At 42.0% G+C, this 15,219-nt stretch overlaps 1 protein-coding gene across 1 annotated transcript; it reads right to left on the bottom strand.

Moving 5' to 3' along the window:
* Window positions 1–9,485: 9,485 nt before the first annotated feature.
* On the bottom strand, window positions 9,486–12,599 carry LOC142370506 (sialic acid-binding Ig-like lectin 13). The gene is made up of 8 exons (XM_075453083.1): window positions 12,539–12,599; window positions 12,224–12,330; window positions 11,646–12,029; window positions 10,869–11,174; window positions 10,525–10,794; window positions 10,252–10,333; window positions 9,953–9,992; window positions 9,486–9,725 (listed from the first exon to the last, which is right to left on the bottom strand). The coding sequence occupies exons 2-8, from the start codon at window positions 12,309–12,311 to the stop codon at window positions 9,486–9,488; spliced, it is 1,410 nt and encodes a 469-aa protein (XP_075309198.1). The 5' UTR covers window positions 12,312–12,330; window positions 12,539–12,599.
* Between the last annotated feature and the right edge of the window lie 2,620 nt (window positions 12,600–15,219).

Here is a 15,219-nt window from a genome sequence, read left to right on the forward strand (position 1 = left end):
TATGATGCCAAGTATTTGCTTGAAGATTGAAATTCCAGGTACTGTAGCGAATACAAATGAAGTACCACTAAATCAATGCACAGCATTTTATAAAGTTGCAATGCTGAAACAGAATGAATAAGAAAATAAAACCTGAAAACGTGCATTTATCCTGCAATCTGTTTCATGACCAGCAGGGGGAGACATCTAGTTGCATAGAGAGGGCCGATATGTTTCTTTTGAGAAAGCACTGCTTACTTCAATTTTATACTCATTTTCACAACTTTTACAGTGTTTTTCATTGGGTTTGAATCTAAGATGATACTGTTTTGGTAACAACATTTTGGTCCCTTTTAGACTAATACGCTATGTTTCAGATGATTTGTAAGTGACAAGTTGCTACTTTACAATACATGATTTTCTCTTGTATAGCACCTTTTAACAGCATCTGAACTCACAAATCATTGCGAAACCCCCACAACAGGCTCTCCAATCCGCATTAACCATTTGCCTCACAGAGACACAATAATTGTGTGGCAAACACACCCAAAGAACAAAGCCCCTCCCTCAGGTATAAATGTTTTAGCTTCCCTTTGTCCTGGATCTTTCTTCACCATAACCGCTGCAGAAGAAAATAAACACTTGGCTGGCCGGCAGAAAAAGAAAGGTCTATATTTAATTTCTCATCAGAGGTAATAGGAAGGTAAGAAAAACTTCCACGCCAGAGGCAGATTCAAAACAGTTGAAAATGAGTTCCACCTCAACCAATTACAAAAGTGAAATTAAGCTTTATAAGAATGCACAAATAGCATTTTAATGATATAACATTGTATAAGAGTCACATGGGATTTTTACAGAAACTGAGTACTTTTACTTTAAACATTTTAGATACATTTTTTAACAATACCCGAAACGCAGAACTTTTGAAACTCTTTTCTGAGGAGCTGGGATGCTTCCTAAAATTAGAATAAAAACAGAAGACAGTTATTTTTTTACACTTCCAGGAAATGCCATGCTTATTTCAGGAAGACAAAATTCAATCATCATTTTAAAAAAAAGACAGAATTTTAACTTCAGTAAAAGATGTGAATACATATGGACCACTGACCACACTACAACAGCCACATGAGATCTGAACTCAAAAATGAATGTTAATAATATCCGAAGTAAAAAAAAAAATGAAAACATACACTTTGCCCTGTGCATAATCCGTCTCCTGCTGCTCCACACAGCGCTGAACGTGTGATATGGTCACTCTTGTCAAATGACATAGTTACTGTTTACCTAACAATCAGAGTCAAACTGCTCAACACACGTGTTTAACATCCACCCACCTGAGTCTGGAGACGGATACTTTGAATTAAATCACAAGACATTTGTTACGTTAAGACTGGACTACTGTAATAATTTATTTCTTTTGGCTTTCCTTATAATTCTCAGGCTTCGGGCTGATCCAAAATGCTGCCGCCAGAGTTCTGATGAGAACCTACAGGAGTTATTATTTTTCCCCAATTTGAACCTCTCTTCATTGGGTCCCTGTTAAATTCATACATAGAACTTGAAATTCTTCTCCTCACATTTAAGACTCTTAATGACCAACCTCCAGCACGTGTTAAAGATCTCACAGTTGGAAATTTTACCAAACAGAGCATTTCGCTCTCAGACTGCCGGCTTAATTGTGATTGCTAGTTTCCAGATGTAGAACTGGAGGCAGAACCTTCAGTTATCAGGCCCTTCTCTGTGGAACCAGCTGCCAGTTTGTGGTCAGGAAGCAGACACCCCCTCTAACTTTAAGATTAGACTTTCCTTTTCGATGAAGCCTATTGTTTGGAATGGCTCAAGTGACCCCTAAAAAAAATCCCATAGTTATGGTGCTACAAACCTGGACTTTTTGTCCAGGTTTTTCCTCACTCTGCTCATGTACATATGACATTGTCATTAACTTGTGTTTCTGTTTCTCAGCAGGTACCCCTGGCCGGATGTTATGGTGCTTGTTGTAACCTCTTTCCTGTCGTGTCAAACGTCAGCTGGTCGAAACAGATGATCTTGTGCTTCCCTTTCAATTATATCAATTTAATTGGATTATAGTTGTATTAGAATGAAATGTTTGAAATGTTTTCAGATGACACTTGTTGTGACTTGGTGCAACATAAATAAATCTGAATTGAATCGAACTGAAAACATTAGAGAGCAGTCAGAACAATACTACTGCTTCAGGTTAAAACCCATGGAACTGATTCCAAATGTGGAATCTGCACGGTGCAGCTTTCTATTGAAACTCTCATACAGCTAATGAAGGCCATCATTTGGCCAATTTAAACACTTCAGACCTGTGTTAGAAACATCCCAAATGACTTTAGTAGGGATGGGAATCGAAAACCGGTTCTACATCCTGCAAAATGGCAGAGGGTGAATCCTCGAGTAAAAAACGAAAATATAAGACTCATTTTACAGCAGAATATACTAAAGTATATCCATGTCTAGTGAAGGTGAAGAATGATGATGCTGTGGCGAGGTGCACTGTATGCAATAGTGACTTCAGTATTGCCCACGGCGGACTTAATGACTGTAAAAGACATGTGGAGGTAGGCTAAGTTGAACGCGCCATCATCTGCATTTTATTTCTGTAGGTTAAATGCTGTTATAAAATAAAGCAAAACGTATCAAAGACTTATTTGAAGTATCAATACACATTTAGTTACTGAATTGTGTAGGCCTATATCTAACTAGCCAGCTACAGTTTCTAACTATCTATATCCAGCCTATCTAAGCCTTTTAAAAAAAAAAATCCAATTTAATATGTTGATAAACAGGCAAAATAAATTAAGCGTAAATTAATTAAAGAAAATATGGGGGGGGGGTTCGATAAGCATCTCCCTGAAATTAGTTTTTGGAACTTGGGATGTCTGCACATCCCTAAAAAAGACAACAGGGCAACTTGCAAAGTGAATATTTCACCAAAAGGAGGAAATTGTCAGGTGGGGGTTTTTTTAGGGAGGACACGGATGCGGATTTTCCAAAAGTAAAACTTGATTTATTAACAAAAACAAAGTATCAAAGGAAAGCGCGGCTGAGCCGGATACAAAAACCTGAACTGTGGAAAAAACTATTTAACAAAACACTTAAGCATAACATGGAAAAAGACTTGCCTTAACTGTGGCGTGGCATGGAGGGTGACGGAAAAGAATCTCACAAGGACTGAAAGAAAACAGGGAACTTAAATACTGTGGGGAACTAATGAGTGCAGCTGATGGAAACAGGTGACGTGAATGAAACTAATCAAGACCTGAACCTAAAACATGAGAAAAAAAAAACTAAACTAAGACATGAACTATAAACAAAAACCTGACCTAAAACTCATGACATGATTCCATTACAGAGCCCCCCCCTCAAGGGGCGGATCCCAGACGACCCTAAAAACATTCTGAGGGTGGGAGGGAGGGGCTCGAAACCGGTCCGACGGGGACCAGACTTCCAGCAGCGCGGCTGCAGTGGCCAACCAGGCATGCAGCTCATACCGGTTTCGGGCGGCAGGAGACAGTGGTCTGGCGGACGCCCAGACTTCCCATGGCGTGGCAGGAGACGGTGATCTGGCGGACGCCCAGACTTCCCATGGCGTGGCAGGAGACGGTGGTCTGCGGACGCCCAGACTTCCCATGGCGTGGCAGGAGACGGTGATCTGGCGGACGCCCAGACTTCCCATGGCGTGGCAGGAGACGTGATCTGGCGGACGCCCAGACTTCCCATGGCGTGGCAGGAGACGATGGTCTAGGGGGCACCCAGACCCCCGACGACGTGGCAGCAGGAGGCGGTGGTCTGGCAGGCGGCCAGACATCCGTCGACATGGCAGCAGGTGGTCTGGCGGGCGGCCAGACATCCGTCGACATGGCAGCAGGTGGTCTGGCGGGCGGCCAGACATCCGTCGACATGGCAGCAGGTGGTCTGGCGGGCGGCCAGACATCCGTCGACATGGCAGCAGGAGGCGGTGGTCTGGCGGGCGGCCAGACATCCGTCGACATGGCAGCAGGAGGCGGTGGTCTGGCGGGCGGCCAGACATCCGTCGACATGGCAGCCGGTGGTCTGGCGGGCGGCCAGACATCCGTTGACGTGGCAACAGGAGGCGGTGGTCTGGCAGGCGGCCAGACATCCGGTGACGTGGCAGAAGAAGGCGGTGGTCTGGCGGGCCCCCAGACGGCGAGGGGGGAGCCCCCCCCTTAAAGCTATAATGTGTAATATTTCACGGACAATGAATGTCTCCATGTCGCTCCGCCATTTTAAAACTACGGGATTTGTAGAAGGACATGTCATCAGCTTCGCATTTTCCGTTTCCAATGTGTAAACGGAAAATGCGAAGCTGATGACATGTCCTTCTACAAATCCCGTAGTTTTAAAATGGCGGAGAAACATGGCGACATCCATTGGGGTGTAACACTCTTATGTACATTCGCATGCTGAATATAAAGAATATAAGAACACTGCACTTTTGTGATGGAGGTAATTAATAACGATTGAGGTAATACTTGTGAATGATAAGACTCAAATTTGTTAATAGACAACGTGAAATATTACACATTATGGCTTTAAGGGATGGATCCCAGACATCCCCAATATCTGGGGGTGGGAGGGAGGGGCTCGAAAGCAGGAGTCCGTGGGCTGCTCTGTGGGCTGCTCTGTGGCTGTGGGCTGCTCTGTGGCTGTGGGCTGCTCTGTGGCTGTGGGCTGCTCTGTGGCTGTGGGCTGCTCTGTGGCTGTGGCTGTGGGCTGCTCTGTGGCTGTGGGCTGATCTGTGGCTTGCTCGGGCCCCGCGGCCCCTGTGGCTGTGGCTTGCTCGGGCCCCGCGGCCCCTGTGGCTGTGACGAGCTCGGGCCCCGCGGGGGCCAGCTCTGGGACGGCTGGGGGCGGGGCCAGCTCTGGGACGGCTGGGGGCGGGGCCAGCTCTGGGACGGCTGGGTCCTGGGGCTGCGGTGCAGGTAAGGAGGAGGAGGAGCTGTACAGCGCAGCTACCTCTTCTGGCTCCAAGCCGAAAACCTCCAGCGAGGCAGTGCGCTGCACAGTCCTGACCTCCTCCCAAATAGCCGACGCCCCTGGCATGTGCTGGAGTACCTGCTTCTGAGAGAAGAAGTCCAAAACTTCATTTGCAGAGTTCAGCTTTTCCCAGGAGGTGCTGCTCGGCCCTGAGCGGCACCAGAAGTCCCCAACCAGCTCCCAAAAGGCTGCGTAATCCGCCGCGTCCATGGTGGTGAGATTCTTCTGTCAGGTGGGGGGTTTTTAGGGAGGACACGGATGCGGATTTTCCAAAAGTAAAACTTGATTTATTAACAAAAACAAAGTATCAAAGGAAAGCGCGGCTGAGCCGGATACAAAAACCTGAACTGTGGAAAAAACTATTTAACAAAACACTTAAGCATAACATGGAAAAAGACTTGCCTTAACTGTGGCGTGGCATGGAGGGTGACGGAAAAGAATCTCACAAGGACTAAAAGAAAACAGGGAACTTAAATACTGTGGGGAACTAATGAGTGCAGCTGATGGAAACAGGTGACGTGAATGAAACTAATCAAGACCTGAACCTAAAACATGAGAAAAAAACTAAACTAAGACATGAACTATAAACAAAAACCTGACCTAAAACTCATGACATGATTCCATTACAGAAATACTACCATTATTAATAACTATGAATGAATGATTAATGTCGGTGAAGTGAATCTGAACCCAGCAACGTTAGCAACGTTAGCATGTCCTCGGCTAACACTGCAGGTCACTAACTAACAAACACTGTCTATCATGTTAGCGCCATTTGCCTCATTGTAAAACCTGCTGTTAGTAAGGGTTAAGGTGAAATGAAAGCCTTCTCAGGCATTACATTTAGATGAAATCATGATAGACAGAGCCTGACTGGCTCAGAGCCAGAGGCTGGTGGTACTACCCCCAGTTCACGTCTACATCCAGCTTCTCCTTTCACCAGAGCAGGGAAGAGTTAAATTACCCAGGCCATGATAGACCAATGTGGACCTCACCGTTGTTGGGTTTGTAAGGTCATGACTCGTGTTACTTCTAAACTAAACAAAGTTGATGCTAACCGACCGGTTTGTTGTCCTTTTTCTCCAAATGAGAATCGATAAGGGAACCGATAAAGAACCGAATCATTAAGCAGAATCAAAAATAGAATTGGAATCATGAAAATCTTATCAATTCCCATCCCTAGACTTGAGTCACCTATGCGATTCATTCTTAAAAAGCAAACACACTGGCGTGCACAGAAAATGGCCTAAGGCCTAAGAGATGACAACTGAAGTAGAACGCCCTTGAGAAGAAAGATATGATTGTCAACATCTACAATTAAAAAAATAAGAACATTCTCCCAATGAGGCTCAGAGTCAGTTCACACAAAGGTTTAATGTTGCAGCAAGGAGACAAGTCTGCACAACATACTTCTGCTATTTATGCTTTCTACTACAAAAACGTCAGCCTCACATGGTCATACTTTCTACTACTGAAGCATTAGCCACATAAGGTCCTGAGACGTTCCTGTCATTCCCTCCTACCACTGTCTATGTTAGATGAGTTAGTACAATACAGTTCATATTATAACACAATGTAAGACTTCTTTGTTCGGTAAATCAAGGTTCACATGGAGTATAGAACAAGCAAAGAAGCACACTTCTTCTTTACTCATAGTATGACCTCATGATATGACCCTGCTTACTGTATGGTTTGCTGCTCCTGTGGCTGGCTCATAAGTGGCTGTGATTTGTGTGGAGCTGGGAGTTTTCTGAGCTATTTTAAGGTGTGCACGTGTGAGTGAGAGTAACTTGGGTTAGATATGATAAGCACTACTTGGGTTTTATTTGATATTTTGGAAAACCCTCTTGATTGTGTTACTCAATTTTATTTCGGTGTTCTTTAGGTGGTGGCTGGCCTCTGCTGATTGGGGGGGGGGGTATCTCCAATTTGGCGTGCCGTGTTTAACCGTGCACTTCCAGTCGTGGGTCTTGGTGTGCGGCACGAGAGGTTATCGACTGGGATGCCCCTACTCATCCTGAACTGCAAGCCTCAGCTCCGGTAGGCCTATACACACCGAAGACCTTGTTCTGAATTTGTCACTTTTCCCCATACAACTTTTTTGCTTTTTCTTTCTTTTTTTTTCTGTTGGAAATATTTTCAATAGGAAATGGAATCCTGTCTCTTGTTGCTCAAGTGAGCGTAACAAAGTGCTGTAACTGTAAATGAGACTAACCTAAGTTAACATTTCCTTGGGTGAAATTTCCAGGGTGGAAACCATACTCAGTCCTTCATAACAGAGGTGTCACCAGAATGGCATGTGTGGGTGGGCAGTTAGCTCATCTGGGGGGGGCAGAAAACCATACCTTAAAAAAAAAAAAAGATCGGTGGAAAACCACTACTACAACTTCAAGCATAATAATAATAATAATAACAATAAATAAATAAATAATAGTAATAATTCAGTTCGGTAATGAAAATATGGTCACACTAGCATAAATCATGACCGTCAATTTTGTTAACAGTGTTGAATTTTTTTATGAATTTTTTTTTGTTGTTGTTTTTTTTTTGTAAAGAAATGTAGAACTTGTATGATGCATGCAAACGCACCATTACAATGCCACCAGGGTCACAAGAAATGTGTTCACCAAGTAACTGCTAAAGAGAAGAAATAAAGCTGAGAGTACCAGAATACTATTACCCTCCAGTCCTGTTGTACACCAGAACTAAAATCTACAACCATTGTCCAGCAGAAGAACAAAGTGTTCAACACTCAGAGGCATGGTTAAGGTAAGAGAGGATGAAACCCAACTACCACTCTATCTAGGCAATTTCAAGACAGTCACATCCATCTGGAATACTTTTAAATTGTTTATAAACTATTCAGAGTAGGCCTATGTCAGATCTCGTTTGTGGCTCAGTGGAATTTTTTTATGTTTGTTTTTTAGTTTTTGTTTTTTGTAAAGAAATGTAGAACTTGACCAGGACTTTAGGATGCAATAGCTTTTGTTTAACATGCTCCACATTCTCCATTGAGGGTTTAAATTCAAGTAGGTACTTGGGGCAAGACATCCAGCCAACTCCAGCTTTTTATTACCTTCATTAAGTCTACATTTCAGATCATTATATACAACAAAAACATCCGAAAATGTGAAAATCGCCTTTTTTTTTTTTTCAGCAGCAAGGGGTTAAGGAGGGGGGGAAACACGATAACAAAAAAAATAAAATAAAGCTATAAACTTTGCAGATATATGTTTTTTTAAAATCACCACCTGCATTTATTCTATCAATACAAGAAACAAACAAAGATAATAAATCGTGGCCTTTTTTCTGGCCAGTTTTCTTTGGCTGGACAGGGCATTTCTCAGGGGGGCGGGACTTGTTCCTGGGGGGGCAGTGTCCCCCCCAGCCCCCCACACCAATCTCTCGCCACACTAATGGCGCTTTTCCACTAGCTCGTCACGGCTCGGCACGGCTCGGCATGGCTCGGTTTGGTTGTGTTTCCATTACAACTGAGTATACTTCGTGCCTCCTCGACGTGGGCGGGGTCGTCGTAACACGGCTGCGCGACCAGAACAACAACAACAACATAGGAGGAGGATAGCATGGAGGAAATCAAGGCGCTCGTGTTGCTGCTCACCCTGTGGCTTTTTGTCGCACAGAAGGCAAGAGAAGAGAGCCAGAGAAGACTCCTGGCCGCCAGACAAAACAGTGTTAAAATGACGACACTCATCAGCCAATCAGTGGAAGGCAGTCGGCTGACGTCACGTTTTAGTAACGCTTCGGCCCTCTTGGAACCAGGGCTGAGGTGATACGGAAAATCTACCCGGTTGCAGGTACTGCGTGCTCGTGGAAACACGCAATAGCGCACCGAGTCGAGCCGAAGCGAGCTAGTGGAAAAGCGTCATTAGAACAAACTGATGTTATCTGGTGACTTTAACTTTCCCCCTCTTAACTGCTTTTTAGATAGGATCACAAATAGCTGATGACTGAACTTCCTGTTCTCAATTATGAAGAAATATCTTCTTCCTTTATACATTTAAAAGAACTCCAGTTGTAGGTATGAGGCAAGCAAGTTGCAAAACTTAAAAAAGCTTAAATGAAATATAATAAAGAAGTATCCAGATATTTACAATTTCACTGAGGTCATTCTGGATGGACTGCAGTTCAGTGAAAAAACTGAAAAACTTTGATGACTTAAAAGAGGGAGTGAGTGTCTCATATTTGGTAGAACCGGAGCTGTACAAGTAGTACTATAGTATAGTACTATGACGACTTCTGCTTCAGTAAAATTGTGATTACTTCTTCCATCACTGACTTGCGTTACACAAAATGCACGTGTCTTATCATACATCCAGGTGTGGGCAGACGAATCCAAAAATGTCAAAAGAGCCAAAACCGTGTGTGCTGCGGTGTGTGAAGCTTTAGAGCTTTACGTTTAGCTTTAACTGTGAGCAGTATTACCAACATATTTGTGTCTTAACATGACAACAGTACATAAGTTACTTTTTCTTCACTTGAGCATAGAGATCCTCTGGGCTGTCAGCGGTCTGTGTTGAGCTGTTTTGTGGCTCCGACACTTTGACCTGTGCGTACACCGTCTCCTGCTCCCGTCTGCCGTCCTGCACTGAGACGGAGGAAGGTTCAGGTCTCTTGTTGAAGAAGTTCATCTCTTCATAATGGAGTTCTTCCTCTGTTTTAGTGGCTGGCGTTTGAGGAGCACGATCCTCACCTGTTTGACTCTGTGGAAACGTGTTGAGCAAGAAATGCAGTGAGCTGGATCCGTCCACACTGTATTGAATGATGACTCATGTTCAATAACAAGCCCTTTGATCACATTTAAAAGGGTCTCTTAGCAAATTCAGACAGAAAGTAAATCCTTACTGTTCATGCAGCTGCTGTCAGAAATCTTAGACTACAATCACATTCACAGTGCAGTACTGTTCACAAAAGTTTAACATTAACCCACCTGAGTCTGATGTGGAGTTGGATGTTTGGACTTAAAGCACCTGGAAGACATCAGAGAGCAGTCAGAATAATTCTACTGTGTTTCAGGTTAAAACACAGACGGAGAGCGAGTTAAGACTGATATGAAGCAAAGATTAGTGGATAAACATCAGTATTAAACATCAGATTAAAATCCAGTTTGTAGAAGTTACTTCTGACACTAAAGGAGGGCCGAAGGACAGAACTTGAATTTAAGTTTAGTGGAAAAACGTCTCCATGAGGTCCTACTGTATTTTAGACATCTTATATTCTGATACTCACCAAACAAAAACGACCAGGCAGATGAGCACAATGACAACGATCACTGTGATAACTGAAGTTAACTGTAGAGAACTCCTTATTCCTAAAAAACAAAAGAGGAAAAAAAAAAAACACATTAAAAAAAAATCAAAATGAAGGTAGACAAAATTACCCAAAAAGTAAAATAAAATCTTTTTTTTTATAGAACAAAATTATAGAAATATGAAAATGATTTGTTGAACAAAACACAGAAAACTTGACAGTTTTATATGGAATAAGAATTCTGTATTTTACCTTCATTTTTTAAATGAATCCATGATGACGTCTGATTACCCAGAATATTTGCAGCCACACAGAAGTAACTTTCTGTATCTGTCATGTTGGTCATCTCGGGTCTGTAAAAGTCTCCTTCAGCGACTTTCATGGCTCCATGTTTGCTGTTCTTGAACCAGGTGAAGCTGCTGATGGGAGGATTGGCTCTGCTGGAGCAGCTCAGGTTCATCCAGCTACCTGCTGACACCAAACCTGATGGACTGATGGATGCTGAGGTGTCTTTAGGAGCATCTGAGGAAAATGTGACACATTAACTTTATTAATCAGAAACAGATGAACCATGATGTGCTGACAGGATCACTTACATGAAACACTGAGAGTCACTTCTGTCTCTGCTGTCTTGACATCTTTTCCTGCATTCACAGGATATCTGACAGAGCAGCTGATGGTGTATCCATCATGTGTGTCTGACAGAGGGATGGTCTCCTGGATTTTAGCTGTAAAGGTTCCCTCTGTGTTTTCCTCTATTTGTCTGTGAGAGTTTTGTTGGAGATTCCAGGTGAGTTCAGGAGGGGAGTGAGGACAGGGAGTGAGAGCTGAGCAGGTGATGGTGACAGACTCCTTCTCCTTCAGTTCACCTGAGATTTCAATTCTGGGGCTCCAAGCAGAATCTGTGGTTTAAAGAATAATTAAAATACAGAACATTTAGAAGAACATAAGCAGTTGAAGGTGTTGTAGATATCTAAAACATATTTTAAAACACTCAACGTATTGATCTAAAATAAAAGACAGATAAACTTATCAACTACATATTTTATGTAGATTTTGCCGATCTCTGATAATATAAACAAAAGAGTTAAAAAGAGTAAAACATTGCAGACATCAGCAGAACGATTGTTTAATGTATTCTGTCAGTATCTCAGCAGTACTCAACTGTGATAGCTTCTAAAACGACCACTTTGTGTTCACAAACTGCTTTCTTTAACACTGAACTCTGACTGATGCTGTTGATAATCCTACAGAAGATGTTTTATTTCACACTGAAGCTTAGATTAAAGGAGTTTGTAGTTTTACACTAAAACTAGAACTGATGTCACATTTTATTCATAATGTTATAGACTAATGAAAGAAAACTTTCTCACCTTTAACTGTTATTTGAATAGGATTACAGGAAGCTGTTGCTCTGAACAGTCCGTTCTCAATCCTGAAGAAGTATCTGTTTGTATGACTTGTGGTTAAATCAGAAAACAGAGTGGTGCAGTTTTTCTGACTCAGGTTTCCAGTGATCTTCATTTGATAGATGTTATCCGACTTACTGCTGTTGAAAACTACATTCTTTGGATCTTTGTTAAAACGCCACTTGTGTTTAATCCACACTCCATAGATAGTTCCTCTGTTGTTAAATGTTGTTTGATCTGTATTAAAGCTACATGGGATTTGCAAACAAGATCCACTCAGTGCTTCCATCTCCTTTGGTGCAGTAATAGAGAGGCCTGCTGGTGCCCAACCACATGCAGCCAAAACACCTGTAAAACCAGACTAATGATGAACATAATGTGGAGCAAAATCTGCCTGAAGACAAAGTTCATGATACACAAACTGCAGTTCAGCTGCCGCATGTTACACGTGGAGCCTTTAAACAATATCAGTATCAAATATTTCAGACCAGAAATGATTCAAGTAATGTTTCCAAATGAAAGTGAGAGAACAAAGAGCTCACCTGGAAGAAAGAAGACACTCAGGAACATGTTGACTGTCACCGCGTTCACAGACAGGGCTGCCATGATGCTCCTACATTCCTCCTTCATCTCTGAGACTGAAAACAAGCTGAAATAAACGGCCGTATGTCCGTGTTTTCATCAAAGCAGATATGGACAAAAACTTCTTTTCATCAACTTTAAACATTTAAACCAGAAACTTAAAAATTACAAAACCGAATTTACTGTGTTCTGAAGTGTTTTTCAGCAGAATTCATGAAAACGAGAAAAATGGTCAAATCTCAGGCTGGAAATGTTCAAATATAAAAATTACTCACATTATTGTTACCGTGATCCGCAGCAGATCAAATAACCAACTTCTCTGTTCAACAGCAAATGTCAAGTAAAATCTAACGTATGTCTTCATCCCTCCTGCTGCAGACGTGTGAAAGAGGAAGTCACACTTTCACATTTTGAGCTTATTAGGATGTGAATGACAAATTGTTTTGTGAAAGATCATTTTTATGACACGTCTCACTGTCAGCAAATGCCCGGTGTAGTAAGAGTGATTTTTTAAAAATTAAGTCAGGTGTTCATCGAATATATTTCAAAAAGATGAATTTGTGCACTTTAGCTGCGCACAAACATGGTAAATGCAGCATTTCTGGTCTAGTTGAACACTCAAAGCGCTTTTACAGTACAAGCCACATTCATCCATTCACACACAGTCTTACAGCACGTCTTACTCTGTACATGGTGACAGGCGATGATGTCATTCTTTTTTTTAACTGTGCAGTTTTATCCAGCAGAAGGAAACAAAGACTGTAACATCAATAAAACCAGCAGACAAAACTTGAACAATGAACAAAGCTGTGGTCCACATGATGGAAAAACTTTGATAGAAAAGAGGACAGCCCAACTAACCCGTTATCTTCAAGTACACAGTCATCAGTTTCTATCTTCTCTCTCTCACACTCACACATACCTCTTACATATTGTATCAAACAGAGTTAAATGAGATGGGGAACTAGTTTGTTTCTGCAGCCATTTAAAAAAAAAGTGTACCAGTCAAAATATTATTAGGTTGTATATTTGTGTGTATTTCTCTTTTCTTCTCTGTGTATTTTACTCTCAATAGAGAAGTTATTGCATGTAATCTTTTATTCATTTATTCGGCTGAAGGGCTCAGTTGCTTTGCTTGTGAAGTGAGACAGGTGTCAGACAGATGTTTTTTAATCCTAATGGTTCATTTAGTGATGTTCTGTAATTATAGAAGAGCCTCCAACGACACAGAAACCCACTACACCTCATTCTTTCCCCACCTGTGAACCTCAACTTATTTAAAACTCCCCCACTCACTGACCCAAAGGGGTCAAACACTGACAACCACGTCCTCAGACTTGGCCGAACTAATTCTCATCCTGGCAGCTTCACACTCAGAGATGGCCACCGCGAAACAGCTAAAACACCACGTGTGAAGTTTCAGTGATGGCACTTCTAAATTAAGCAGATCAGCTGCAGACCATGCAACAACTTCTCTGTTTAGCTTTTCTTGAACAGGCAAACAGCTTTTTAAGACTGTAGCACAGTTAGTTAGACAGACAGTTAATGCAACATGACTTACTGTTAAAGAAATAGTTTTCATAGTTATGCTGTGGTCACACATCGTAGCGAAGGTTTCATGTCTGTTTTTTTCATTCCTGTGTCCTTGTGTGGACCAATTTTAACTCAGTCATTCGGATACACATATATAAGAGTGTATAACAGTAGAAGTGTGTCTCTACTTAAAGCGGAGGGACATCTATTTGCTTGTATCTGACAGTGGACAAATTACATTAAAACAAGCGTTTGAGGCCGGCACACAAATCAGTGCAGAGTGAAGTAGTTCTACTTCGTTACTATACATCTCTGCCCAAAGGTGGACTCTTTATAAGCAAGAATGGTTCACGGCTCACTAATTTATGGCAAACTCTGTCAAAGAATCACCAATGAGAGAAAAAAAAAATATAGCTTCCAATGCAAAGCTGCACCGAAGTTTTTTTTAAACATCCCAATGACATAATGTCAAAAGATCCATGGAGTCCAAGGACATGCATGGGTTGACCCTTAACCCACAAGTCCAGTGGGTTGATCTGGTGTGAAAACAACTAGAAAAAAAGTCCACAAAGGTATATTGTACTTTAAGGAGTTCTTCAGATCAAATATCCTCCAGCAAGCCTTCAGAATAGGTGCCAGGAGGATATCTTCATCTTGTCAACAGATTGCTGTTACCCATATCTGCTCCTCTTCTGGGTTAGCCTGAATAAAGTAGTCCTGTGCATTCCAGCAACAAGAGTGTCCAGTGATCCTGCTTTTCACTTCAGATGGTGGAAGCAGCTGCTCATGGTAAACAACACCCTCTGAACTTATTCTCAATGTGTTTCTGACATTCTAAACAAATTCTAGATTTGTTCACATTTTCTAAATACAAGAGAGTTGAACAGTGGAGACACTGAAAATCACTTCCTTTGTACTTGTGTCTGTTCAATAAAGATTCAAACAAATGAACTAATTACAGAAGTAAGTTCCTGGTTAAAGTGATAACTTAAATTGTAAGTTTACTGTTGAAGTTTTTACATTTTAGAAAACTTTCCAACTTTTCTGGAAGTGGGTGTACATCAACAGATAGCACGAGTTTCATTTAATGGCCATTAACTGAACAGGTATCATTATTTAACACCATGTGGGAGGATCCAGCTCATAGAATTTTTTCGTTCAACACATTTTCTCACAGAATCAAACAGGTGAGGAGCTTGCTCTTCAAATCCCAGCCACTAAAACAGAGGAAGAACTCCATTATGAAGACATGACATTCTTCAAGCCGAGACCTGAACCTTCCTGTGTCTCAGTGCAGGACGGCAGACAGCAGCAGGAGACGGTGAACACACAGCTCAAAGAGTCGCAGCCAGAAAACAGCTCAACCCAGGCTGATACCCTGGAGGATCTCTACACTCAAGTGACGAGGAAAACTACCTCTGTT

Source organism: Odontesthes bonariensis, chromosome 20, assembly GCF_027942865.1.
Source record: "Odontesthes bonariensis isolate fOdoBon6 chromosome 20, fOdoBon6.hap1, whole genome shotgun sequence".
Taxonomy (NCBI): Eukaryota; Metazoa; Chordata; class Actinopteri; order Atheriniformes; family Atherinopsidae; genus Odontesthes; species Odontesthes bonariensis.

Excerpts from the sequence above, each read along its gene's own strand:
- LOC142370506 (XM_075453083.1), bottom strand. The coding sequence starts at position 12,311 with ATGAAGGAGGAATGTAGGAGCATCATGGCAGCCCTGTCTGTGAACGCG. Across the intron at positions 12,030-12,223 it reads GAGTGTCTTCTTTCTTCCAG|GTGTTTTGGCTGCATGTGGT; the intron begins GTGAGCTCTTTG and ends CTGGTTTTACAG. Across the intron at positions 11,175-11,645 it reads TATTCAAATAACAGTTAAAG|ATTCTGCTTGGAGCCCCAGA; the intron begins GTGAGAAAGTTT and ends TTTAAACCACAG.